The sequence below is a fragment of the Tetrao urogallus genome (assembly GCF_951394365.1).
Source record: "Tetrao urogallus genome assembly, chromosome: 1".
Taxonomy (NCBI): domain Eukaryota; kingdom Metazoa; phylum Chordata; class Aves; order Galliformes; family Phasianidae; genus Tetrao; species Tetrao urogallus.
In genome coordinates, this window is record NC_136813.1 from 17508779 (window position 1) to 17535653 (window position 26875).

At 41.0% G+C, this 26875-nt stretch overlaps 1 protein-coding gene across 2 annotated transcripts in view; it reads right to left on the reverse strand.

Moving 5' to 3' along the window:
- XPO4 (exportin 4) overlaps positions 1 to 26875 on the reverse strand; it is a gene marked incomplete at both ends in the record, with an annotated part of 70700 nt that overhangs the window by 29431 nt on the left and 14394 nt on the right. For both annotated transcript variants that reach the window (XM_079549242.1, XM_079549241.1), the window contains 5 exons: positions 1849 to 2002; positions 2721 to 2837; positions 15003 to 15141; positions 15400 to 15541; positions 20434 to 20539. In XM_079549242.1, coding sequence (XP_079405368.1) covers positions 1849 to 2002; positions 2721 to 2837; positions 15003 to 15141; positions 15400 to 15541; positions 20434 to 20539 — 658 coding nt within the window. The remainder of the gene's footprint in view (positions 1 to 1848; positions 2003 to 2720; positions 2838 to 15002; positions 15142 to 15399; positions 15542 to 20433; positions 20540 to 26875) is intronic.

Below are 26875 nucleotides of genomic sequence, written 5' to 3' on the forward strand. Positions count from 1 at the left end.
TACCAACTGATCAATCAATGCAGCAATTCTTATGTTCTTGTGTAATGTGCTATCTATTTAGGAATTGCAGCCAAGTTAAACTTCACTGCCAAGAGCCAACAATCAACAGCAACTTTTTAAATCAGTCTTCGTAAGGGAGATCTACACCACTACATGCTACAGCCACCTTAACAGCTACCAAGTCTTACTTAAGACCCACTTTTCTCAGAGACGATTAAAGCTATACCAAATTCTGTGAAAACAGTTCGCTAAATAGAGGAGGGAGACCAAAATCAGTGCAGTAATTTTACAGGAAATTGAAATGCCCAATGGTAGAAAGCCGTAAGATAGGACAGAAGTTACGAAAAGATTAGACATAAAGCCACATAAGAGCACTTGTGGTGGTACAGCACCAGAACCCAGCCTCCAGAAGTGGCCAGAATTTGTTTAACAGCAGCAGTATCTTGTGAAAACCACAACTGCAAGGCTTGACTAAATTGTTACTGACATCTTGCTTGTATATCTAGTTCCACCACTGCAAAACTCAAGGTTATGACTGAGCACGCCTGAAAAGAAACCTAGAGCTTTTTCTTTCAAACTGTAACATCATCAGTACTCATGACTGCATCAGGTTTCCACTGAGCAAGACTATAAAACAGAAGAAACTACCTCCAAACACCACTGCACAATACAAGGGCATTTCCTATCTATTTAAGATGACTGCTTTAAAAACAGAAGTGTCCACACATTATTTGAATTCTTACAAGTCCCAAACCCTCTCCTGAAAACTTTTGTAAATGTAATCATTTCACTCTAATCTCAGTCTCATAAGCACATGCAATAAATTACTCTCTGGTCCCCTGCCAAATCATTCCATCCATGATATTTTCCAGAAAGACAATATTAACTGGCACTCTGCTTTATTAAAGAAGAATAAGTACATTTTAAATAAATTTCACTTTTGCTGTTCATCACATAATGAACAGATTCAAAGACAACAGACACAGATGCTGCCTTCTGATTGTCAAATGAGGGAAGAGAAATGAAATGCTATGCAGAAGATTTGAAGGCAACATAAGATTCCTACAGTACGTGCAACTTCGTTGAATTTATTCAGAAGGTTTTAAGAAGTTTATAAAGGAGCTTAAAAGTTTGGGTGTTGGAGCATCTGCAAGATGAGGCAGCAGCTATCAAAAGAGGTGTCAATGCTGTATGCCAAGTGATGCCTTACCTTTATGTTTCTACTATATTCTTCTAGCCCATTTTTCAGGCCAAGCATTTCCACTCTTCTTCCTTCTTTCACTGAGGCTCACTCTCTGTTTATTATATTCCTATTTCCTTTCCATCTCTACATTTCCCCTGAACTTTCTTAATGAACACACACCACAAAGATATGAAAGTGGAATAAACTGCACCAGTGTGTTGGCAAAAAAATACATATTTTCTCCCAGCAAAAGAGAAGAAATGGAATCTGTTGGGCATGCACGTTCCTAAATTGGGCACTTAACTGCCCCACTCCAAATTAAACACAGCTGAGATCTCTTCCCTGTTTTGTCCTGCAGTAAGGCAGAGGGTTGCACTTTCCCTCTCCTTCACAGCAACAACAGACACACCAAATGGACCATCAGCTCAGAACTGAGAGCTGCTCTTGAACTAGTTTTGTCTTTTGTATAAAATACTTTAATGAAAAGTAACAGTAGTTCCTATATGTAAGCGTGTTTTAAGCGAGCACAGGGATGACCAAGAGTATTAATGGAAGAAAACATGCTGCTTATAAAATTTACATTTTTCTCTTCTCACAAAGACTTATCACCTGTTAGAACATGACCCAACCCATCTGAAATGAAGGGCCTGAGGCAAAAAGGATATAATTCGGAGGAAGGAAGTTCCAGCTTAAGACCTGATTGGCTAGTGCAAGATAACGCTGAAACACTGAAGACATCTGAGCATTGAGGTTTTCACGTCTGCTGAATTCCTGAAGTACCTCTACTGTGAGCATGAAGATCTGCCGCAGATCGTCCTCCTACAGTTGGGATGGACACAATATGTTAGAGTCTCTCAGTCTGTTCTGTTCACACCCTATTTTTCATTGAAAAATAGATAATAACCCAAAGTTGACAGTCAGAACCCCAACTTATTTGCCAAAATTAATGCAACATGTCTGTAAATAACAAAAAAAGAAAAATATTATCATAAGTTCTAGTTTTAGAAGAAAAACTTAACAATATCTCTTAACAATTGGTGAAGGAGGGGTTGATCTTTGACACAAAAAAGTTGGTAAATTATTCCACAACAGTCAGAGTTTAAAGCGATGCCTTCACAAAAACATTTCTGCCTGGCCAAACAATACATCTGAGACAACCAGACTACACCATCTGCAATAATATTTTTAAATACATAGCTCTCCTTGGCTTTAAACCAAATCTATATTTAAGACTATCATTGTTCCACAGAGTGTTCGTTTTGTTTGCAATTGGTAGCCAAGGAATTAAAGAATCCAACCATGTAAAGATCTGTAGCTCTACATTGATAAAATGGGCAAAAAGGGATGGCACTTTTTGACACAATTATCAATTCTTCTAAAGTAGCCAATATCTGTATTTGTAATGCAGAGTAATCCAATTAAATGCAATCAAACATGCACTGTAGATGAATGCCCCAGGGGCAAGAAAATACTTCCACTTTTTAACATTTAAATTTTAGAAATATAGGTAGCATATATTGATACAGAACTACTTTACCTGAAATATACGTTTACAGTTACCATGGAACTCCATGCTTAGTCCAATGTTGCTGGTTTTACTTGAACTTGAGAACTCACTCAACAACGCCGTTAAAATGGAACAGGCCAAAGTTTGCTATAAAGAAAATAAAGTGGAGTAATTTAACTAAAAGATGTCCAATAATTTAACACCATTTACAGTCTTTCAGTCCGTTTGTTAGCATATTCCTGTGGCTATTACTTCAATTTTTCATAAGACAAAGCACAATAACTCAAGCTTTCAGGTGTACAGACACTAGGGTGAGCCATCTCTGGGATCATCCAAGTTCCATCCTTAAAAAAAAGATTCAAGAATTTGAGCAGCATAAAAAAAAGCAACTAAGCACCTGTACAACCATCATTACAAAATGAAAGCAAATGTAATCAATTTGCCAGCCTATTTATTTTCTCCCACTGTACACACAGCTTTACAGATTCAAGGAAGATTCAGCTTCCAGTATTTTCTATCCAATAGTTCATTGTAAACTTTGTTGTGGCCCTCCCTTGCATTTGCTACACTTACTAAGTTGATATGTGATCATCATTAAACTTATACCACAGAAAGTGAAACAACCTACTCAAAAACAGAACCTGCAGTACATCATTTACTACAGCTCTCCCGTCAAAAAAGGGAGGAATACACAGAATGCTCCAATAATTAAAAGCTTTTCCAAGCTTCCCTCCAAAGAACAAGCTCCACAAGCCTCAGGAAGAACCTTTAGAGCTACTCCTTTAGAATGATGTCCCCAAAGCAGTATAAAAGTGAGTGAGGAAAAGACATGTTAATTTTAGAGAAACAAATCCACAGAGAAAGGAATCTAAGTATCTTCTTCACTCTGAAAATTTAAGGTAAATCGAATGCTTATTCTAAAACACAACTTAAAAGCCATCCTTCCTTTATGAAACACATTGCTCCAGCCACAGTTGCTGCGTTTTTGAAATAAAAAAGCTTTTTTTTTTCCTGATATCGAAGTTCAGCAACCATCATCACTAGTTTGAATGTATTTCTGTAACTGTTCACTACACACAAAGGAAAGTAAATAACAGAGTGAGGATACAACAAGTACTTTACAAGCGTGCCATGTACTACCATAACAAGCACAACGGAAACTTATACTGATGAAATGAAAACAGTTTTTGTTAAATAGACGTTCTTAACAAAAAATTTCCATATTAATGGCTATACTCCTAGACTGTTTGGAGCCAAGGTGCCAGGGATGGACAGAGGGATAGGAATTGTTAAAGGGTCATGCATGCCAGCAAGTGTCCAGGGGTTAAACAGAAATATGCACACTACCTCTGAACACCCGAAAGATTAAAGTGGAGATGATACTATTTATGCAAGCTCATACAACAGCTGAGACCAGTGCCATCCACCCACCAACTGCAACATCTTTGTTCAGAAATGCCTCTGAAGTCAGTACCTTGACCCCCCCAGACAACTAGTTATCTTAGCTAGTATACACTAAATTAACATTCTTACTTGCTAAATAAATCCCAGACAGATCAAACATAGCAGCTTCCTGTTACTAGACGGCTGTTCTTTTCTGCTGCATAATAAAGCTGTACATTGGGCCAGCATGTTGTTAATCAGTTGCTAAATCCACATTTTCCCATTTTAAAGAAATTTCAAGTGGATTATTTCTCATCTACTTGCTCATGACAAAAGCAACAGCTATTCAGTGAAAAGCATCACACTTCAATCTGGTCCAGCAAAAGTGCAATTCTCTCAGTCCTATACAAGATGCAAGATACTTCTAACTAGCTCAAACATTTCAGCAGTTTCTTTCCAAATTCCTGTGTAAGCTATTTCATTATTTCACTATTTCTGTGTAAGTAATTAACACAAATGCTAGGTTTGAGTTGATGTAAAAATTAACGTCTAACGTCTAATTAAAGGCTAACACTGACTTTCAAGTTCAATATTTGAAGTTCCATATGGAAAGAATTAATCTGTAGAGAAAAAAAAACACCACTGACCCAACCCCACAAAAATACTCAAAGTTTGGCTCTAGAACAATGCTTCAGATAAGAATACATGTTTTTAGAGAAATAATCCCAAGTTGCCAGAGAACACTGCCCAATTTCAGTCTGCACCAGGAGTTGCAGAAGCCTCACGAGGCACCCTCAATACTTCAATACAGACTTCACTTTATGCTTCAATTACAAACATGCGGATACTTTTCAGCTCTGAAAAGTAGTGATGCAAGGCCATCATTAGTTGTAATCACAAATCTGCATGGTTTGGGTGCTCCAAGATTACTACACGGTGTTTGTGACTGCAATGGTACAACAGCTCTGGACAAAGCTGAGACCCATCTGGTCAATAGCACAGACACCCTCACAGCAAGCTGCCGCTATGAGAGCACAGCACAGGCAGAGCAGTGGTGCAGACCCTATGGCTAGCTGCCAATTGCTGGAAAAAATCACTGAGTTGGAATTAGAGGTAAGGAGCAAATAGCAAGCTGAAGTGGACATTTTCTCCTATTGCTTTCTCTGATTTGTTTATATGGCATAAAGCCACATATCTGCTCTGTTCAGACAGCAACATGCTATAGCACGGAAAAAAATTGTGTTCTGGATGTTTTTACTCTGCTTTTCTCCTGATCTCAAAGAGAAATTTAAAATGAAAGACAAATGTTATGACTGATGGTGAAAGCTCTTCAAAGATACAGAGAGCAGCAGATGCAGCTAGGCCTGAGGGAGTCTGCCATGGGCCCGATGAAAAAGCTACAGCAGCAACACTGACTTCAGCAACAGCTACTTCAGGTAGATCAGATACTACTCCAAGCACAGGGAAGAAAAGCATCAGATTATCATCATAGAATGGCTTGTGTTGAAAAGGATCTTAAAGCCCACCCAGATCCAGCGCACTGCTGTGTGTTCAGCGCTGCCCCCCACCAGCTGAGGCTGCCCAGGACCCCATCCAACCTGGCTCTGAGTGCCTTCAGGGATGGGGCACACACAGCTCCTGAGCAGCCTGTGCCTCACTGCCCTCTGAGTAAAGAATTTCCTCCTAATATCTAACCTAAATCTCCTCCCTTTTAGTTTAAAGCCATTCCCCCTTGTGCTATCATTATCTCCCTACACAAAAAGACAGCCTTCTTCCTGTTTACTGTGTTACCGCAGGTCTGTGCTCTTTATTCCTTCCAGCATCCCAGCTCATAGCAAACACCACACACTGCATCCCTCTATCCTCCCTTCCTCCTCCCCCAAATCCTGCATTCCCAGACTCCTGCCAACACCTTCACCTTGGTACGTTCATTCCTGGAATCCTGCCTCGTTCCCCCCTCATCCCAAGGCCTCCGCAGGCCCTGTGTGCCCTTCTGTTGCCATCTGCACCTGCCAATTTCTTCTCTGAGGATGTGGAAATGTGCCCCAACAGCCACGATATCATTGCAACAGAAAGCCAAAGGAAAGATCTCCACCCCAAACTTAAGCTCTATGGCAGCAGCAGGCAGAGGAGATTGCTGGATGCTGGCTTTCCAACAGGCAGATGTGAACCTCCCAGAGCTCAGTTTGAGGGCAAAGCACAGGAGCTGCCCCTCATCTGCAGCCTGCCTGGGCAATTCATAGCATGTACACAGAGCTACACACAAAACCACCCCAAAACTCCCATAAAACTGTCGTAAGATTATATAAATTAACATAAACTGCTATGCATAGCAGCAAGACTGCAATTTTTATAAGAATATTGAAAGACAAACTAATTAAAAGAATGTGTGTCTTGCCATCCATTAAACTCTCCTGAAAGCACAGAAACATACTTCAGATCTTCTGCAACAAAGCTTCCTCAAACTTCACTTTGCTGAAACTTTATTTTATGAAAAAAAGTTTTACTTTCATAAAACTTTAATTTATGAAGACTAATTCCACTACAGGTTAGTAAGTAAAATTTTGAAATACAGTTTTTGAATTTACATGCATATTTGGTACAAAGACACACAGCCTATCAACACAAATACAGTCTGTGGTACTAGAAGAAATACTTAAAATATCTGAAAAGCAACATTATCTCGTGTAAATACTAAATCATTCTGCACTGTGAAATTAACTTACTCCCTCTAACATAACACATTTGAACAAACTTGTAAGTTTGGGTTTTTTTTTAATTAAAACTTCACATATGCTTTCTGCCACGCCACAGAACAGATGACAATAATACCACACAGTAACAAGTAGAAAATGCGCATGATGTTGGGCATCATATTTAAAGTCAGATCTGAATGTCTGTTGCCCAGAAAGGCCATTAACTTCACTCCAGTAAGAGTATACCTCCAAACCTAGCTTGACTCACTTGCTAGCAATTTCACTAGTTCTGTCACAAGTACATACCCAAACAATAACCCATCTAACAAAATAAAATACCTCTCTTGTTGAGAGCCTCTGAGAATAGCTTGGCACTCACCCCAGTTAGCTTTATTACCAGAAATAAACTTTATGAAAGATCGCTATACATAAAATAGACTCTCAGCTGCTCAAACAGAAGATCAATGGGACTTGAGATAAGAGATTAACTTGGCAATCAGACACCCAGTAGTGACATCGTTTTAGTGATTTTCTTTTTAAACTGCTCTCATAAAACACAGACGCTACAGAAGGGCCACACACCATTTGAACAGTAATCTTTTATGCGTAATTCATAAAACTCAGATGCCATAAGAAAATGCAACTTATTCCTCCAAATGGAATGTCCCCTACAACAAAAGTTAAAGCCATAATGTTTGAAGGGATTTCACACTTGTGCCTGGACTGCCAATGGAATAAATGAACTGCTTCATTGGAGTAGTTAGGTTACAAAGCATCTGAAAGAAAGAAGAGTTCAAATGTGGCTTAGGAAAAAATGGACATGTGGTACACCAGCTCCAAGGCAGAAAAGTCAACTGACAAAGCAGAACAAACTGCACCACTTAAAATGTTTTCTCTGTTCTGAAATTCTAAGCAGAGAATCAGCTAGCTCATCACAGACTTCATTTGATTGTTCATTCCTCTATGAAAACCTGAAATATCAGGCAATCCACAAACTCGCGTACTCTGCAATGTCACTGACACCCACAGAAAAAGTAGTTTTAAAAGACTAAAGATCTCAACTGCACAGAGTAATTACAAAATCAACCCTGTTATATTAACTTGTTGCCAGACTGAATGTATATTTATAGGACTTTTGTCTCCACTCTTAAAACAGTTACTGAAACCAAAGGGAAGTGCCAAGAAGCATTTCGTAGCATTCCTAAATCAGCTAGTTTTAACCTGTGTAAAGCAGGAAGAAGAGGCAGAGTTTGCTGTGGTGCTCATAGATGATAAAATTCTGTGGTGAGAATATGTCAAAATCAGTTTTACCAAATAAGTTGTTTAAAGAAAGCCTTCCTTAATAAAGGAGGTAACAGACGTCTTCCTTGATTTTCCTAATATGTTCAGAGTAAATCCCCAAAACATAAACTGCAACTCCAAATGGAAAGGTAGCAGTGAACAGGACAGTGACAGGACTAAAAGAAATGACATTATGAACACACAGTAACCAGGGCTACTTGGGCTTTTCAACTTGTAAGTACCATTGCAGTGGGAAAACAGCAGAAAATCCACCAGGAGCTGAAGTAGCAGCTGCCCCACCCCAAAATAAAATAAAATTAAAAAAAAAAAAAAAAAAAAAAAAAAAAAGATAGCTAACAATAATAATAATATAGTAAAAAAAAAAAAAAAAAAAAAAAAAAAAGTAGTTTAAAAAGTAAAAAAAAAACAACAAAATATATTCTGAATCAACAAAAGCAAGCACCAGGAAGAACCAACTGGATTTCATCTATTTTATCCTGCCCAAATGAGCCAACTGGTGGAAAAAAGCTGTAGAGCAGGGACAGGATGATAGGAATAGGACCCACAGCTGCAGATTTGTGCTGTCAGCAGTAAGGGACTGGCTGAGCTGAGCACCCCTTTCCTCCCCACTTTACCACCACTTGCAATGACAGATGAGTGATGCACGGTTAACACACCACATCTCCAGCAGCACAAAGGGCGAGATCGAGCTTCCTGGGGCAAACGAGAGTAGCCACGCAAATAAACCCTCTGAGAGTGAGCCGAGAAAGAGGAAACCAGTCACTAGGGGCCACAGGAAGATGATCTTGTGGCATGTGAAGTATGCAGACTTTGGCCAAAGGGAAAAGGAAAGCCTCTACTAATAGCCAAAGAGGTAAGCTTGCTGGAGTTTAGGATGCAAAACATGCTTTCTTTTGTTTCTCTGTGAAGCAGGAATCAGGAGGGAGAAAGAAAAGTAACCGCATCAAGCAAAGTGAAGATCTGCAAACCATTTATCTAGAGGTAACATATTTTCTCCAGGCTCTTGTCTGAAAGGCACCAGTTGGATCTTCATTCCTACAGTAGCTGCATGAACAAACCCAAGACCTCCCATTTAATTCAACACACCAAATAGTGAAGACTAGCCATGCAGCCTGCCATTACTATTACCCGGCAGCAGAACTAGAGGATGATATATACTTAGTTTTGGCAGGTCATACTTCTGGCAAGTGCTCTTTGGTAGGCAGGGGTCCCTTTCTCCCCTGACTCTTCCCTGTACTCACTCCTGGCCCTAGTCCCCTGTGCTTGCCCTGCTGTCAGGATATGCCAAATGACCTGTGATTGTCCAGGGCAGAATTGCTTAGAAAAAGAAACCAAAGGCTTAGGAAGGAGAAGTCAGGCTGTTCCTATGTAGACAGACAGTCTATTACTAGGTGTTCTGTTTTCAGAAAGGCGGTAAACCCCTGAGAAGGAATAAAGACCAAAAAGCACTTCTGAAAGATGCCTTTCTGATATCCATTTATTTGTACATCACCACAGTAATAAAAGAAATAGGTGTAACACATGGAAAGGTATCATTTCTTCCTTTCCAGTGAGGCCTCCACGTCTACACATCTCATGTGATGTCTAAACTGATGCAACTGCCTTGGACACCATACACAGAACAGGGGACACACACATCTCTCCTCTGGATCTTGCCTCCTCACTTTACAACCCTAGCTGTATTGTAGAAGATAATACTGGGAGCCATTAATTTGTAATATTGAAGTTATTAAGCAACCAAGCTGGAGTACTGTTGTATTACATATCTGGCAAAGTAGATTCTCTTTCAAAAGAGAAATTGGAGACCTTTAAAATGCAGCCTGGTTAATACAGAGCACTAAAAAAAAGAACTTGTTTTAAAGTTCTTTTACAGTGTTAACCTTGTATTTGGAGATGTGTCAGGATGTCTAAGATTCCCCAAACCATTTTAAAATGCGCTAGCTTAGGCCTTCATCGGCCACTTCTCAGAAAAAAGGAAGCAGCTTAAACATTCTCACTTACCATCTGGTTTTTAAAATTCAGTATGTTTCCAGGGTAATAAGGTTTACAGGAAAAGACAGTACCTTTATTGCAACAAGACATTTAGCTGAAGGCAGAGGTGATCTGTGTATGTGAAGGGGAATAGTACACAAGGTTTTGTCAAAATTGTCAAAATATAGAAGCCAAGAGAGCCACTCAAACTCTTATCCCACCATGCAAGACAGCAACAGTTAGGCAAGGATCCAAGAGTAAAACTCCTCTTCGAAACAGAAATAAGACCCGTAAATGCAAAGCAAGCACAATTAGTTATCTATTTAACCATTACTACCAACATTTACTTCATAGAACCACAGAATGGTCTGGGTTAAGAGGAGACCTTAATGCACATCCAACCCCCTGCAGTGGGCAAGAACTGGCACTCACCAAATCAGGATGCACAGAGCCCCCATCCAACCTGGTCTTGAATACCTCCAGGGATGGGGCATCCACAGCTTCTCTAGGCAGCCTGTGCCTCACTGCCCCCACAGTGAAGAGTTTCTTCCTTATATTTAAGTCTACCCTTACAACCTTACCTACCTTTACAACTTATGCCTTGTCCTATCGCTATCCTACCTGAAGAATCCATCCCCATCTTTCCCATAGGTCCCCTTCAAATACTACAGGGCCATAGTAATATCTCCCCGGAGCCTTATTTTCTCTAGGCAAAGTAAGAGTTCAGCCTTAAAGTCAAAGCCTTAAATTTCATTGAAGATGAATATCAAGAATTCTATTTATTTGTATTTCCCTCCATTGCTCAGATGAGATCCACATCACATTCCCATGCAGTTCTAGGTAACATGAAGCATCTGAATATCTTCTCTAGCTTAGAATCATAGAATCATAGAATCACCAAGGTTGGAAAAGACCTAAGAGATCATCCAGTCCAACCGTTCACCTATTCCCAATAGCTCCCACTAAACCATGTCCCTCAACACAACATCCAGCAACAACACAGCATCCAGCTTGAGTATGAACATCAGGAAGCAGACAAACAAATCTGTAGATTTTAACAAAGAAGCAGTTGACAGGATCCCTGGTGTTCTTCAAACAAGTCTTGACAAGCCTTGCACATTGTAAAGAAAAAAATAGGCTTCAGGTATGGAGCTATACAATTAGGATATATCCTACTGTACATATCAGTGAGCCCAAAAACACAGCTTCAAATGCTTTCCTTATTCTCTCTCAGGTCTGCAGTAGTTGGACCTATTCTGTGTCCATCTACCCATATTCTGGAAGAATTCAGACAAAGTCCATCTGACTGTGTTTGTGTGCAGACCGCCTCTTCCTCCTGGGAATCAGCCACCTAGCTGCCAGGATTCATAGAATCACAGAATCACAAGGTTGGAAAGGACCTACAAGTTCATCTATTTCAACCCTAATCCTATCACCATTGCTACCACAAGCACTAAACCATATCTTGTACCTCCTCATCCAGCCACCTCTTGAACACTGCCAGGGACGGCGACTCCACCACCTCCCTGGGCAGCCATTCCAGTGCCTGACCATTCTCTGAGAGAAAAAGTTCTTCCTTCTGTCTAACCTAAACCTCCTCTGGTACAACTTGTGGCCATTTCCTCAGTTTGTTGCTGGGGATAAGAGGCCAAACCCTTCCTCATCACAACCTCCCTTCAGGAAGTTGTAGAGTGCAATGAGGTCTCCCCTGAGCCTCCTCTTTTCCAGACTAAAAAATCCCAGCTCCCTCAGCCACTTCTCTTAAGACTTGTGCTCCAGACCCCTCACCAGTTTTGTTGCCGTTCTCTGGACACATTCCAGAACAATTCCTGTTCTTTTGGCAAGAACGAACACAAACTCAGCCCTTCAGCTACGCGAAAGCACTATATTCTAACAGAAACAGAAAAGTCCAAGAAATTGAAGGTATTTACAGTTGAAAAGAACTTGGCTCACACAGTTCTTCAAAATCAGTGACAGGAAACATGCAATTCATATTTTAAGACTGGCCCATGATTTTGCATCTACTGCCAGAAGCTCTGTCCCCCAGAGATGAAGACTTTGAAAAGAGATGCTGGAATTCGATTTGGAAGAAGCTTACAGTCTGTCTCTTCTGATCAGGGTAGCTTTTATTGAAGCTCAAGAGGAAGGGAAAACAAAACCAGAAAACGCCATGCTAATCTTTATCCTTCCAGAGGTGTACTACCTGAAGTTATTTATAAATTAGCAGGTAGCCAGATCCTCTGTTCTCTGTGTTCCCTTCTCAAACGAGAGGTCACTTTCATAGGATCCATAAAGGTCTACACTGTGGAGTAGCAACAGCAGGAACCAATACTCCATGTTCAAACCCCAGCTCTAACCACAAGCTCTTCCCATGCTTGCAGCATTACCTTTCCTTAATGCCCTGTTATTTTCCTGACAAGTACACAGGGTTCCACTATTAGAAGATTACTCAGTTCTAAAGCCAGCTTTTTCCTTCTCCAGTTTATTTTCTTCCTCTTATCTCCCTTTCATTTTTCATTCTCAGCAGTTCATTCGTTAGTCTTTCTCATGTCAGTTTGGCACATTATTCAACATACCATCAAGTTCCATCTTCAAAATGCATCCATTCCTAAAAAATATTTTTAACCAATGCTAGAGAAGATATCAAGCATATCAAACCCTACAAAAGAACACGAATGCAGAAGGCAGTAAAATATGCAGTTTTCCTCTTCACACCCACATTCAGGACCTGACCCTGTCAACACGCTACTGACAAGTCATGAAAATGTCATGGAACAGAAGTACCTAACACAAATAGAACTGGCACAGGTGTCTGTCAGGAGCTGGGCAGTGCATTGCAGGGAATGGAAAAGATGAAGTACTTCACACTTACGAGATAAAGGGCCAGGTAGCTTCAGAGCCAGCAGATGAGAAAACAAGCAGGAAACACAAAAGAGAGTACTCTGCATTTCTAAAAAATACTCTAAATTTCAGACTACTCTGTAAATTAAATAACTACATCTTCACATACAGATCCAGGTTGACTACATTCCTTTTCTTAACAGGCCAAAAAGTATTTTCTCTACTGTGGTGAAAAAACACATTCTCCTTTTCAATAGCTTCCCATCCACTCTTCTCCCTTACCCATAAGCCTGACTCAATCTCAGCACCTGTAGAAAGCCACTATCAATGGCTAAGAGCCATCTTTGAAAGCTTTAAGCATTTTTAACCACTATGTGACTTACTACTGAGCTCACATTATTTGTGAGCCTCAGGCAGGGGGTGGAGAAGACACAAAGCAGGCAAAAGATCAGAGAAGAAAGAGCAGAAGTCTGGGAAGGACACAGAAAGGGGTGAGGAGGATGGACACAGAACTGGGAGTCACAAAGGTGTAACAGGCCTACAGTTGTATTAGCATATGGGAAGAGATGACACTTTCTAACCAAGATAATTTTAATACTCTTCCTAAAACTTGAGCACAAATACTTCACAATAACTATGGAGCAAATGTTATTTGTGAAAGGGGTGGATAAAGGGAAGTGTGGTCTCAAGCAGCTAGTGCCACTTGGAGGAGAGCAAAGAGCTGCCCCTTTCCCCAAGCACGACCCACTGCAATGCATCGGGCAATGTATTTACAGCTAATAGCCGTGGTGAGCTGCATGCTGTGCTCAGTGCAGCCTGCCTGCAAATCAATGCAAGCACAGAACACAAGTGCACAAGTAGGGCTGGGCAAGAGTTAACTCAGAGATAGCTTCTCTGTGAATATGCAGGGTGCTATCTGCTCCCTACTTGTGTATTTTGGAAGGATAGTAAAATCTACGTAAGCACACACACTGGCAAGCAAAAAGTTTCTGAAAACCTCAGTTGTAACTCCATTTAAGAAATAAAATTACATTCCCTGGAAAAAAGCACGCACTAAGCACTGTTCTTCTAAACAAATACCCATTTCTATCCAAATTGCACAAACCCAAAAAGCTGAAATGTTCTTGCTAAGGTAGCTGTAAAAGTAAGGTTTAGAAAAATAACCAAAATTTCCGCGTCCTGGGGAGATCCCACTTGTGCACAGAGGTGACATGCTATTTTTAGGACCATGACATGAGCTGCTTTACTTCTTGCACACTTTGATCAAATTTTTTGTGTTAAACATTTGTTGCTCACATCCAGCACAACTGCTGTTCCAAACACACCAGTCAGTCCCTCAAGGTTTGGCTCATCTGAGAAAAACTTCAGTTAAAAATTTCAGCACGGATCTACGTAATCTTTGATTTGCATTTGGTAGGAAGAAAATCACCTCTCTTTAATCTCTAGCTTCATGCCTCTATTATGACCTATTCTAAACTTATCTCCTGGCATAGCAAATGGCATTTCACTAAATGCAGAGATAGATATTGGACACCTTGTTTCCACTTTGAGCTCCCTCTGGAAGGTAACACTTACCCCAGCAGTATGATATTAAATCTAGAGTAAGTTTTCTATTTCCACTCCCTGTTTTCCCTCCTCGCACCCCTTTCTCTCCACCTACCCAGGGAGCACAGAGGCCCATGCCTCTCACTCACAGCCCATTGCGACAGCTGAGCACAGGAGGGTGCAGTGCTGCACAGATGGAAGAAGGACAGGGAGCGCAGTGAGCCTGCCAGCAAATGCAAAATCCATTTTAGATCATGCTGTTTTGTGAAAGAAACTCACAGGAACAACAACAAATCAAACAAACAACAAAAAAAAACAAAGTAAAGCATATAGTCAGAGAAAGCTGTTCCCTCCAATATGCAATATAACTGCCTAGCAAAGAATTACACATACTACCACTAGTTCCAAGACATTTTTATTCAGAAATTTCAGACTTAGTAAATGATTGCTCAGACAGTTAATTACTAAACTTCATTTTTAGATAAGAAAAGTAGATTTTTATCGTCGCTAAAGGACAACATATGCTGCTGTTACAGATTGCTTAAATTTTGAAGGAAAGGATAGAAACACTTACCACAGTGGGATTACCACTGCTGATCAACTGGCTGACTTCATGAAAGATGCTTTTGCAGTCGATTGATTTGTCTAATGATCCCCGTTTCACTATGACCGCTACTGCTAGCAGAATCTGCTCCCGAACATACTTTTGAAGGCTGTAAACAACATTGTTAACAATATTTGCAAATAACTTTGGAAATCAATGATCAATTATATTTTAGATGCACTTTTTCAAACCTTTTGTGTGAATGCATAAAGGCAAACTAACAACTCTACGGAATTCAACCGAGCAATAAGAAACTGAAAGAAAAGTTACTACTGTAATGGTCTTCTGCCAATACCCTTACAAACAAAATGAAAACCAAGACTGCAGGCTGAATCCTATACATTTGGCAGCACTTTTCTGTACTTACTTCGGCCTTTGTAAGACATAGGTTAGAAGGAATGTGCGCAGTGATTCGATGCTAGTTTTTTCCAATAGAATCCATTCCCTTACAACTGCTTCCATTATGGCTGTAGCAGCTTGAAAAAGAACATAGTCCACTTTACTAGTTTCTGTGGGGAAAAACAAAAGTAATTGAGTGTCAGGAGTATCTATTTACCTTGCATCTATTTCTAACAAAAACAATGGACTCTTAATATTACATAATTATTAAATGAAATTTTGTTACGATGAAAATGAAGATTTACACCTCAAAAGAAGCAAAAATATATAACTCAGTTATCAAATTGCCCAGTGCTATCAGAGACTCGGGGGAAGAAAAGCAGGCTACACCAGGAGACTGAGCTAATCATCAAGAATGGGAATGCTAATATAACTGCAGAACAAATACATGTGACAGATTTAGTCACAGGATATTAAGATGTGATTAAATTGACAGGCATGCCAAAATGAAGAATGCTCTATTATCAAAGAACTTGCCTTTGGAACCAACAGTGCATAAATTACATGTATCTTATGAATGGCAACAAGAAGCAAGCTCACTTAAGCTTTAAGGGAGCATTTGTGTTTTATTACAGAAGCAAAAGTTTCACAGACTGGTGTTTTTAAGATTTTCTACATTCAAACTTCCACAATTATTTTCAGGTAGTCAAAATGTAACTTCCTTACAGAAGTGTAGATATCATTAACCCTTACTATCTGAATATCTGACTGCTTTGCATATAGGTGGGCTAAAGGAACTAGAGGATGATGTTACCAAAAAAAATGACTGTTTAGGAGGCTACAAAGAGAAACCCCAGAATTTGAATGTGATTTATATGATGATAGAAAGCAACTACAATTTTTTTGATCCTTCACTTTTGAAAATTTTAATTTCATAGAATCATAGAATGGCTTGGGTCAGAAGGGACCTCAAGGATCATGAAGCTCCAACCCCCGTCACATGCAGTGCCAACCTTCTAATCTAACACTAGACCAGGCTGCCCGGGCCCCATCAAACCTGGCCTTGAATACCTTCAGCAACAGCACATCCACAACCTCTCTGGGCAGCCTGTGCCAGCACCTCATCACTCTATTAGTAATTTAGAAATAACCATGTAGAGGGACCTTAATAAACTCAAAAGGTGGGCCCATGTGAACCTAATGAGGTTCAACAAAGCATAGTGCAAGATTCTGCACTTGGGTTGAGGCAATCCCAGGTATGTATACAGACTGGGAGAACAACTCCTTTAGAGTAGCTCTGCTGAGAAGGACTTGGGGGCCCTGGTTGATGAAAAACTTAGCCATGAGCCAGCAGTGTGCACTTGCAGCCTCAAAGGCCAGTTGTATCCTGGGTTCCAACAGAAGAGGGGTGGCCAGCAAAGGGTCCCCTCCCTAAGTGAGGCCCCAGCTGCAGTACTGTGTTCAGGTCTGGGTCCCCCAACAGAGGAAAGATATGGAGCTTTTGGAAAGGGTCCAGAGAAGGACCACAAAGACGACTGGAGCGCTAGAGCACCTCTCCTATGAAGACAGGCTGAAGGAGTTGGGATTGTTCAGCATGGAGAAGAAAAGGCTGTGGGGGCATTTCATTGCAGACTTCCAAAATTTTCAGAAAGATTATAAACATGAGGGAAATAAACTTTTTACATGAGTAGATAGTGATAGGAAAAGGGAAAATGGTTTTAAAAGGAAGGGAAATTTAGAGTAGATATTGAGAAAGTTTACCATGGAAAGGCTGCCTGGAAAGGTTGAGGATGCCCCATCCCTGGAGGTGTTTAAGGTCAGGTTGTGGGGCCCTAAGCAATCTGATCTAGTACTTGACCTAGTGGTTGGCAACCTGCCTGCGGCAAGGGGGTTGGAACTTGATGATCCTTGAAGTCCCTTCCAACCCAAGCCATTCTATGACCCTATGATCTCAGTAGCCAGTTCAAAACATTCTGAGTCTACAGAAAACATACAAAGAGCATTCAGAAAAAATGTAGTTACGGGGCGGCAAAAACATAAAACAAAAAACAAATTAAAATTCCAGAACTAAACATGGAGTTTGAGCTACGGTGGGCAACATGCCAGGACTAGAAAAAACTGGATTTGCTGAAGAAAGCCTCAGTCATGGGATGACAGGCTTTAAAAACTTTCTTACACTGATTATATACACACAAGCAAACAATACACATTCCTTTATATGCAAGTTCTATATCCCAGATAAAAGCATTCCAGCAAATTGGATGCTAAGTAATTTAATCAGGCTCCAAACCCAAACCCTCCATGATTTAAACATGCTAAAATCCTAAGTAATTTAATCAGGCTCCAAACCCAAACCCTCCATGATTTAAACATGCTAAAATCAAAATAAACCTTCTTTAAAATCTAGTAAGCTTAATTTGGAAAACAACAAAACCACTTAATTGAGAGATTAATGTGCATGTCTAACAATAAATAAATATAAACCTGCACAGGAATTTTAATTTTGGCTTTTTTTGTTGTTGTTAACTTCCGCATCTTTGGTTTCTCAAACTGCCCAAAGCACATACAAGAAGAAAACTCTTGTAAAAGAAAAAAAACAACAGAAGAAGATGGAATTTCTCCTTTGCGTCAAGTACCACAGATGCACAACTGCAATCATTAACAGCACAGACCTCCAGCACCGTGTAAACTTATAACCAGTCAGTGCACTGTTATTCTCTACATGAAGTTACTAAAGAAAGACAGGACGTGCTTTGCCAATACATTTAACAGCTATAAGCTTACACCAGAAGAACGTAGAGCCTCTTGCTTCCTGGGTTCAACTACAGGTTTCTAAATAAACTGTATGGCGGTGGCTGTTCTCCTTTCCCTTACGCTATCCATCTCTGTCGCTTTCCCTGCAGGGCTCGTACACTCTTCTTTCCATGAATGCCATCAACATCCTTATCACTCTCCACCTCCATTCCAATTCCTGCCTTGACCACTCCTTCCTGTTTCTTTTTTAAAGCCAGCACCTCTGGTTCCTACTCATCCTTACCTGCTCAGACCCCTTCAATCAGCAATTCTTTCTGTCTGCACTGTATGAACACTTACTCAAAAAGCAAAAAATCTGGTGGAAAGTTCTTCAGTTCTGGGTCTCAGTATCTCAGCTGCCCACTGGAGAAAACTGAAAGGAAAAACCTGCCCCACCTAAAACCACTGCTTTCTCAATGGTGATAGCACATGATCAGTTTAAAGATGTAATGTTTCTGGGCATCCAAAAGGTGTTCATAACAAGAGCACATTCCCTTCAATCATTTATATTTCAGAAGAACAACCAAGAAAAATAACTATCACTGCAGACATTTTTCATTATTAATGCTACATGGTACTTCTCTGAGGACACGATGCAGCAATATATCCCTTAGCACACATAATATTGGTACACGTATTCCATAAATTTCCATTACTTCTGATTAGTTACAAGTACATCTCTTAATAGCCACTGAAATGTTCTTCAAACAAAGTTATTTACACATGTTCCGCTGCCTATGTAAAATTATTTAAAATCAATGTAAGGAAGAAAAAAACCCAAACTCTTCTGACTCAAGGCACAAGTGTGGTTACAGCCTTCAGGACCAGACAAAGTCCTACTGTAATGCACAAAAACCTTAAGAAACGTATTTGTAGAAAAATGTTTGGTTTGGAGGAGGGCATAGGAAAGGAACCACACCCTGCTCCATGTGTTACAGAATAATTTGACAGCAGAGTAGATGGACTGCATTAGTAACACTACAATATTCATGAATCATACTTCTCTAATGCAGTAAAATTGAAAGCAACTGTTAAGAACATCACAGAATGAAGAAGAAAAATAATCCTTTCAGACTTCAACATTTCTCTGTTTATGACAGCAAATTCTTTGAAATGGGAAGTTGCTTTCTGATTTTTAGGCATGTGTTCTGTTTTTTAATTTTTTTGTGTGTGCATTTCCACACATATCAGCTTTCATCACCAGGTCTCAGATCCAGCTTTCCCTGAAACTTCCCTCCACTCCCCCCAGCACCATAAATCTGACCAGTGCTGCAGCGCTAAGCAGGAATACATGCTCACTGCACCCGGATTTTTTGAATTATTTAGCTGCCAAACTAAATAATAATTCTCTATAGGGCCTGTAAGAATAGATTTATTTTAAAATACTTGAAACATAACCAAATTTGCACCATTTCCATAGAAACCTATGATTTTTTTATTATTAAAAGAGTGACACCTACATACTTCTTTCCAGTCTCTGTGCATATAATCCCACAAAAATTTTTACCAGTACTCTATTGCCTCTATCAGGCAGACAGAAACTTTTCTTTAACCATTTTTTTTTAAATAGTTGTGCTGTTAACAGCAACTGACATGTGCAATCCAAAATAGTTTATTGTTATGTACAGCACCAGTACAAAATCTGGCAGAAGGACACAAACTGTGTCACTGGTTGATACAGTGGGAAGCATCAAGCAACCACAGTACAGGCAGTTCTGCAAATTCCACGCATTATCTAGCATTACAGTACGAGATATAACAGAGACAAGTTCAATCTGTTAAACTTATCAGTTCAGGAACTTCGCCGAATGAAGCTGCACCTCACCAACCACAAACGCACCAGAAACAAAACCAATGGCAGCAAGGGGCTTCATCCTCCCCATCACAAGACTCTATTTACAGCAGTCCTGGCAGCTCTGCAGGCATTTAAGCTGTAGTTTCAAGCAGACTTTGCACTAAACCTAATATTGAAAGAAGCAGCCTTGCCTCCTTGCAACTTCTAACTGCCGCCTCCTATTCTTCTGCCATATTTGGGTACAGACATTGACAAGCTGAACCTGAAACAGGTCTCTGTTCACATGCTCGCCCTGAAATGTTATGACTACTGTACTGAAACAAGTAGATGAAGTGTGAAATTTGGGAAAACAAAAACAAAAAAGAACCCATGCAAACAAGAAATATCCTTCATCAAAATCAAACCTGATGTCTGTATTCCCAGCTGCAGAATATAGTTCTAGTTACAAAAACTGCTCAATTTATTAAAACTTACCCAAGATGTGTTTGCAAACAGCAAATGGTGATTTTGATTTTCTAAATGATAAGAATATGTGCTCGGCATGTTGGCGTTGTTCATTATTGACCATGGAAGGTGGTGCCTGAAAGAGAAAGAAACAACTTTATTCATACTAAAAACCAGTTACACTACAACCAAACTGTAGATGCACGAGCAATAGCACAAACTTTAAAGTATCTGCCTTGTTAAGTATCAAAACCTTGGTAAAACTGCTTCTTCTGTTCCACTGTATTCACATAGTGTGCATGTAAGTGTGGCTATCAAGACATCAGGCAGAGAGTGAGTAATTCTAATTATTATCTTCCTAATGATGCTTCTGAAAGAAAGCCACCCCTTATTTTGCCCCCAGACCAAAATAGCACTGTGCACCACTAAGGTTGCTGAACAAGTTCACAGTCACAAAATACTGTTTTTGCTCTAGGTCTACATTTGTTTTAAAAGATATGCTCATACCATAAATTCAAGGGATAAATAATTCTTGCCTATGGCTGTTATAAAATAGCGTATTAACAGTAACATACCACCCTCTAGTGTTTAACGTTAAAGTTGACACTCTAAAGATGCCATGAGGCCCAGATTGCAGAGAGGGGTACATGTTTGGGATGGTGGCACCACCGCTCCGCATGACATATGGGGCACTTGGCTGCTCAGTGCCTCCTGCCTCTCACCACATGGAAGCCAGCTCCATGTTGTTTCCCAAACTGAGTCACCTCCAAATAGAGCATGAAACTGAACAGCCACCTGGATCATCACAAGGTGGGCCATGGTCTGGGGAGCACAGCTCACACAGACAGCTTATTGCACGGAGGGCCGCAACAGCCCAAAGGCAGAGCAACCCACAGAGAACACCAGCCATTCACAAACCCACGCTGTTCTTCCTCGGGCTGCATTAAAAGAGGAGTGGCCAGCACAGAGGTGGAGTGATTGCCCCCCTCTCTACTCGGCTCTTGTGAGGCCCCGTCTGCAGCACTGCATCCAGGCCTAGGGCCCCAGCACAAGAAAGACACAAAGCTCTTGGAACAGGTCCAGAGGAGGCCACTAAGATGATCAGAGGGCTAGAGCATCTCTCCTGTGAGGAAAGGTTGAGGGAACTGGGCTTGTTTAGCTGGGACAAGAGAAGGCTCCGGGGAGACCTCATTGTGGCCTTCCAGTACTTGAAGGGAGCTTATAAACAGGAGGGGGAACAGCTGTTTACAAGGGTGGACAGTGATAGGACAAGGGGGAATGGTCTTAAGCTGAGACAGAGGAGGTTTAGGTTAGATATTAGGAGGAAGTTTTTCACTCAGAGAGTGGTGATGCAGTGGAACAGGTTGCCCAAGGAGGTTGTGGATGCCCCATCCCTGGAGGCATTCAAGGCCAGGCTGGATGTGGCTCTGGGCAGCCTGGTCTGGTGGTTGGTGACCGTGCACATAGCAGGGGGTTGAAACTAGATGATCATTGCGGTCCTTTTCAACCCATTCTATGATCCTATGATTCCCTTTTGCCATTAATATTCCCCAGCGCCTGCTATTTGGGATTTATCTGACAAGTGCACGACAAAAAATGCACACATGGGGAAGTAACACAAGGCAGTGTGAGCTGCAGCCTTCAAGAAAGGAGCATGCACACATGAGAAGACAAAGGTCTTGCATAAAGCCTGGTCAAGGTGATACAGTATGTTGCTGTACCTCAGCTGGGCTTCTGAACTGCCCATGTGAATGTTGTCCCTGGACATCCCAGCACTGTACGTGAGCTGCCCCGCTGACTTGTACAGCTGCTCTTGAAACAAGAGCACAAAGACCCAGGCATAAAGACGGCAGTATTTAACTTCAGAGAAACATTTTTCAGTTAATAAAGCACCTGTAATTAATTAATTAAACCTGATTTAACTACTTCCATCCTTCACAAGACAGCTCAGCCTCACCGCCTCTGGAGATGTGATCATAGCACCTGCCCACATCCTCTTTGAGGTCAGCAGCAGCACCCACCCACAGGTATCAAAGCTGCTCCACGGGAAACACTTCTTTATACCCACAATAACTAAAAAATAACTCCATTTCACATTATTTCAACTCTTCTTGTTCTCTGAAATCCAATTACAGAAGACCTCTAGCACTTTGAGAAGGCACAAGTATTGTATTCCTATACAAATTTTAAAAATAGTAATAATTTAGTTCTACATTATGAATATAGACTCTCAAAACCATGCAGAAGACAGGAGTGCTCGGCAGTCACCAGAGGGAGCCTACGGCTCACAGCCTCCTGCCTTTGCTGTATGCACCAGTATGTGTTTTTTTTTCTTTGCTGTATGCATCTGCGCTAAGAATATTCTCAAGCCCAGTTAATTTAGGGCTGTCAAAGAAAATCCAGTACGCACATATGAGTGGTGAGGTGCTGGAACAGGCTGCCCAGAGAGGTTGTGTCCCTGGAGGTGTTCAAGGCCACACTGGATACGGCCCTGGGCAGCCTGGTCTAGTATTAAATGGGGAGGTTGGTGGCCCTGTATGTGGCGGGGGGTTGGAGATTCATGATCCTTGAGGTCCCTTCCAAACCAGGCCATTCTGTGATACATATTCTGCACACTCAGTTTCTCTTTATAAGAGCATTAAGTGAGCTGGCAGCTTTCTCCAGCCTACCCACTGTGCTTGAAAGCACCCTTGCCTCCCCCAGTATCAGAATTTTTAAGTATTGTGCACATTTACAGAAATCCTCTACTTTCTCCAGGCAGTTGTGAAAAATCTTGCATGCCATTTGTCTACCGGTAAGGAGTGGGGCCTGTCCTCTACAATATCTTAATTGATGACCTGATGAAAAGGGCACTGAGTGCACCCTCAGTAAGTTTGCTTCCAAGTTGGCTGGAAGCGTCGATCTGCCTAGGGGTAGTGAAGCACTACAGAGAGATCTGGACAGGCTGGATAGCTGGGCTGAAGCCAGTGGAATGAGGTTCAACAAGGCCAAATACCAGGTCCTCCACTTTGGCCACAACAACCCCAGGCAATGCTTGGGGCAGAGTGGCTGGAAGACCTGAGGGTATTGATCGATGCTCAGCTGAACATGAGCCAGCAGTGTGCCCAGGTGGCCAAGAAGGCCAATGGCATCCTGGCTTACATCAGAAACAGTGTTGCCAGCAGGAACAGGGCAGTGATTGTGCCCCTGTACTCAGCTCTGGTGAGGCCGCACCTTGAGTACTGTATCCAGTTTTGGGTCCCTCACTGCAAGAAAGACTTTGAGGCCCTGGAGCGTGTTCAGAAAAGGGCAAAGAAACCAGTGAGGGGTCTGGAGCACAGGGCTTATGAGGAGCGGCTGAAGGAGCTGGGATTGTTCAGTCTGGAGAAGAGGAGGCTCAGGGGAGACCTTACTGCTCTCTGTAACTACCTGAAGGGAGGTTGCAGTGAGCTGGGGGTCGGCCTCTTCTCTCATGTAACTGGTGACAGGACTAGAGGGAATGACTTCAAGCTGCACCAGGGGAGATTCAGGCCAGACATTAGGAAATGCTATTTCTGTGAAAGTACTCTTTCCAAAAGAAGAACATACTACTTCTCAGTGCCCTGAAAGAGTGGTCAGGCACTGGAATGGGCTGCCCAGGGAGGTGGTGAAGTCACCAACCCTGGAGGTGTTCAAGGAACGTTGTGTGGAGGGACGTGGTTTAGTGAGAGCTATTGGTAATAAGTGTATGGTTGGACTAGGTGATACTGTGGGTCTTTTCCAACCTTGGTGATTATATGATTCTATGACTCAACAAGAAGAGAAGATGGCTAAGGAGAGGAGGCAAGAGAAGATGGCTAAGGCTTTGCCTTACCTTCTCACTCTTCTTAGAGATCATAAATAATAGCAATGATTCTCAATGGTTTTCAGAGAGGTGGTAGATGCCCCGTCCCTGAAGACATTCAAGGTCAGTCTGGACGTGGCTCTGAGCAACCTGACTGAGCTGTAGGTGCTCTTGTTCTGTGCAAGGGAGTCTGACTGGATGACTTTTAAAGGCCCCTTCCAATTCAAATGATTCCATCATTTTTTCCGCCATCAGCAGCAAGCAGCCCAGTGAAAAACTCCCTTCATAAGAGCCCAAATCACCAAGGCAATCCCAGATTTTGGATTTCTTATTGAACACAAATTTTTCATTTCTATCTTAAATTCCATTTTTCTCCTCTTCTTCTGGTGGTACACCAATTTAAATGTCGTCATTTTTAACTGGTGCCATGAGAAAGGATAGTGCAATCAGAAAGGAATAAAAGGGCTATACATTTGTTAATACCTTACCTAGGCAGAAACCAATTAAAGCAAGCAAATATTACAAATAATTTCAAGTAATAATTCACTGCATATTGAAAACAGGAGAGTGGTAATTTTTCAAGAAAAATCAACAGTCCTTTGAAAAAAATATGCACAACGAGGAAACACTGGCTGAAGGTGCACTTGGAAGAAATAAGGGGTTAAAAATGAAGCATTTGTTTTAAATACAAGTAGTCAGGTGCAGATAGGGAATCCAAAGCCACGTGTTTGTATTCACAGCACACACTTAGTACATGCGTTTCCTAAGCATTTCCTAACTCAGTAATATACCTTTCAAATAATATAACTAAGATTCACCACTGACAGAAAATGCCAAGCAATGAAGGCAATGAAGACATGAGAACCAGCTGCAATCTTTATAAGTCTGAAGTGGGAATATTTGCCAATAGTAGGCTGAAGAAGTCACACCACATTCACGTTTGAGGTCTTGTCAGCTTTTTCAGACCTTCTCCTTACTTCTGAGAACTTGCTGAAGAAAAGAAGAAAAAGGTGCAAACCTCCTTTCCTCTCCAGTTAGGCAGGCAATTTCATGTTGAACAATACAGATAGGAAAAACATCACATTTCTGATTAAGAAAACAATGTCATTTCCAATATGCAAAGATCTTCAGTATCAGAGACTTATGAATCACTTCTAGACAGTGACAGTACCTTACAATTAACACTTCTAAGAGTCAAGTGACAGTGATAGTATTGAAAAATCAACAACTGAAGAGATCCTTAAGTATTACTTATCCAATTTGCACTTATTTCTGCATCATATTTTTTCAAAAAAAAAAAAAAAAAAAAAGCAAAAATAAATCACCCATGATTATGTAAAAGCAATTAAGAACGAAATGAACAAAATGTATTCCTTGCAGACGGAAAAATTTGCTAGAGACAAATTCTACTTTTTCACAGATTTCTGCTATGGCACGACAGCACAGAATACAACCAATTGAGCATCTTCCTGCAATTACCCAGAGGGAAATGGGCAAATTAGCACAGCATAAAGAACAATCATGTCCTCCTCCAGATTTCACTGCTTTTTAAGAGAAGACAGGAAAAGTGCACTGGAGTGTTTTAAGCTGACACCCACAGTATTTCCACCTACAAAAAATGTCTCCTATGAGCAGCACAGCCTCAACACTAGAAGCATTAAGAAAAAGCAAATATGCCTGAGCAACTTGTCTTGTATTTAAAACAGATCAAATTACTTGTACCTGCTACTACTGATGCCAAGAAGAAACTGTCTTGCCAAAGGCAATGTTTATGTCTGCAAGAAAAGTAAATCACAACCTAGACAAGGGTAGAAATAAGAAACTTGCTATTCAGTGTGACTTCACGAAATTGACCCTGAACTCCCCAAGTCAGCTTCCCTAGGTAAAAAGGGGCATCTGCCTTCCCTGCAGTCAAGAGGGAAGATAAAACTGTTCCCTAACTGCAGCCTGTGGGCCATTATCATCTTAGAAAAAGCAATTAAACACATTAGCTGTTCTTCCAAATGGTGTCTAAACTCTGCCAGAGGGATGTCTGGAAGCCTAAAAAAGACAAGAAACTGAATCTGTACCAATATACAAGGATAAGCAAGAGCCACCCAGACAGCAGGGTCACCACTGGGTTGGGACCATGCTGACAGCAACCACTAGGCAAGGCACGGAGTGAAGGAGCCCAGATGGCTCAACAACACCTCCCTGCAAGCAATGGAGCTGAGCAACACGGAGCCATATGCAAAGCAGAGAGATCGTGAGCAATCCTGCAAAGCATGTGCAGGAGAATACCATGTGACAGTGAGTATGAGCAGAATTATACAAGAGCAAGCATTATTTTTGAGTAGTGCACATGTTGCGCTAAGGAAAGCTAAATATATTGTTCCATCCATGTAAACAATCATTATACAGATCTAAGTAATGAAAAGTCTTAACTTACTGTGCACTTCTACTAGGATGCTCAACACTCCCTCCTCTACTACCAGATCCAAAGAAAACCTTTCGTCTCTTAAAAGAAACAAGCAAGACCACCTTAGGAAATTCACTCTTCTATGTAAGCGAGTGCATTTTTACAGAAAAATGAGATTCCAGAATAAGGACATTTATGTTTAATTGTACCAAAGTCATGGCAAGCAACATCCCAACACCACATCATCCTGCCTGCTGTGGAGTCAATCCATA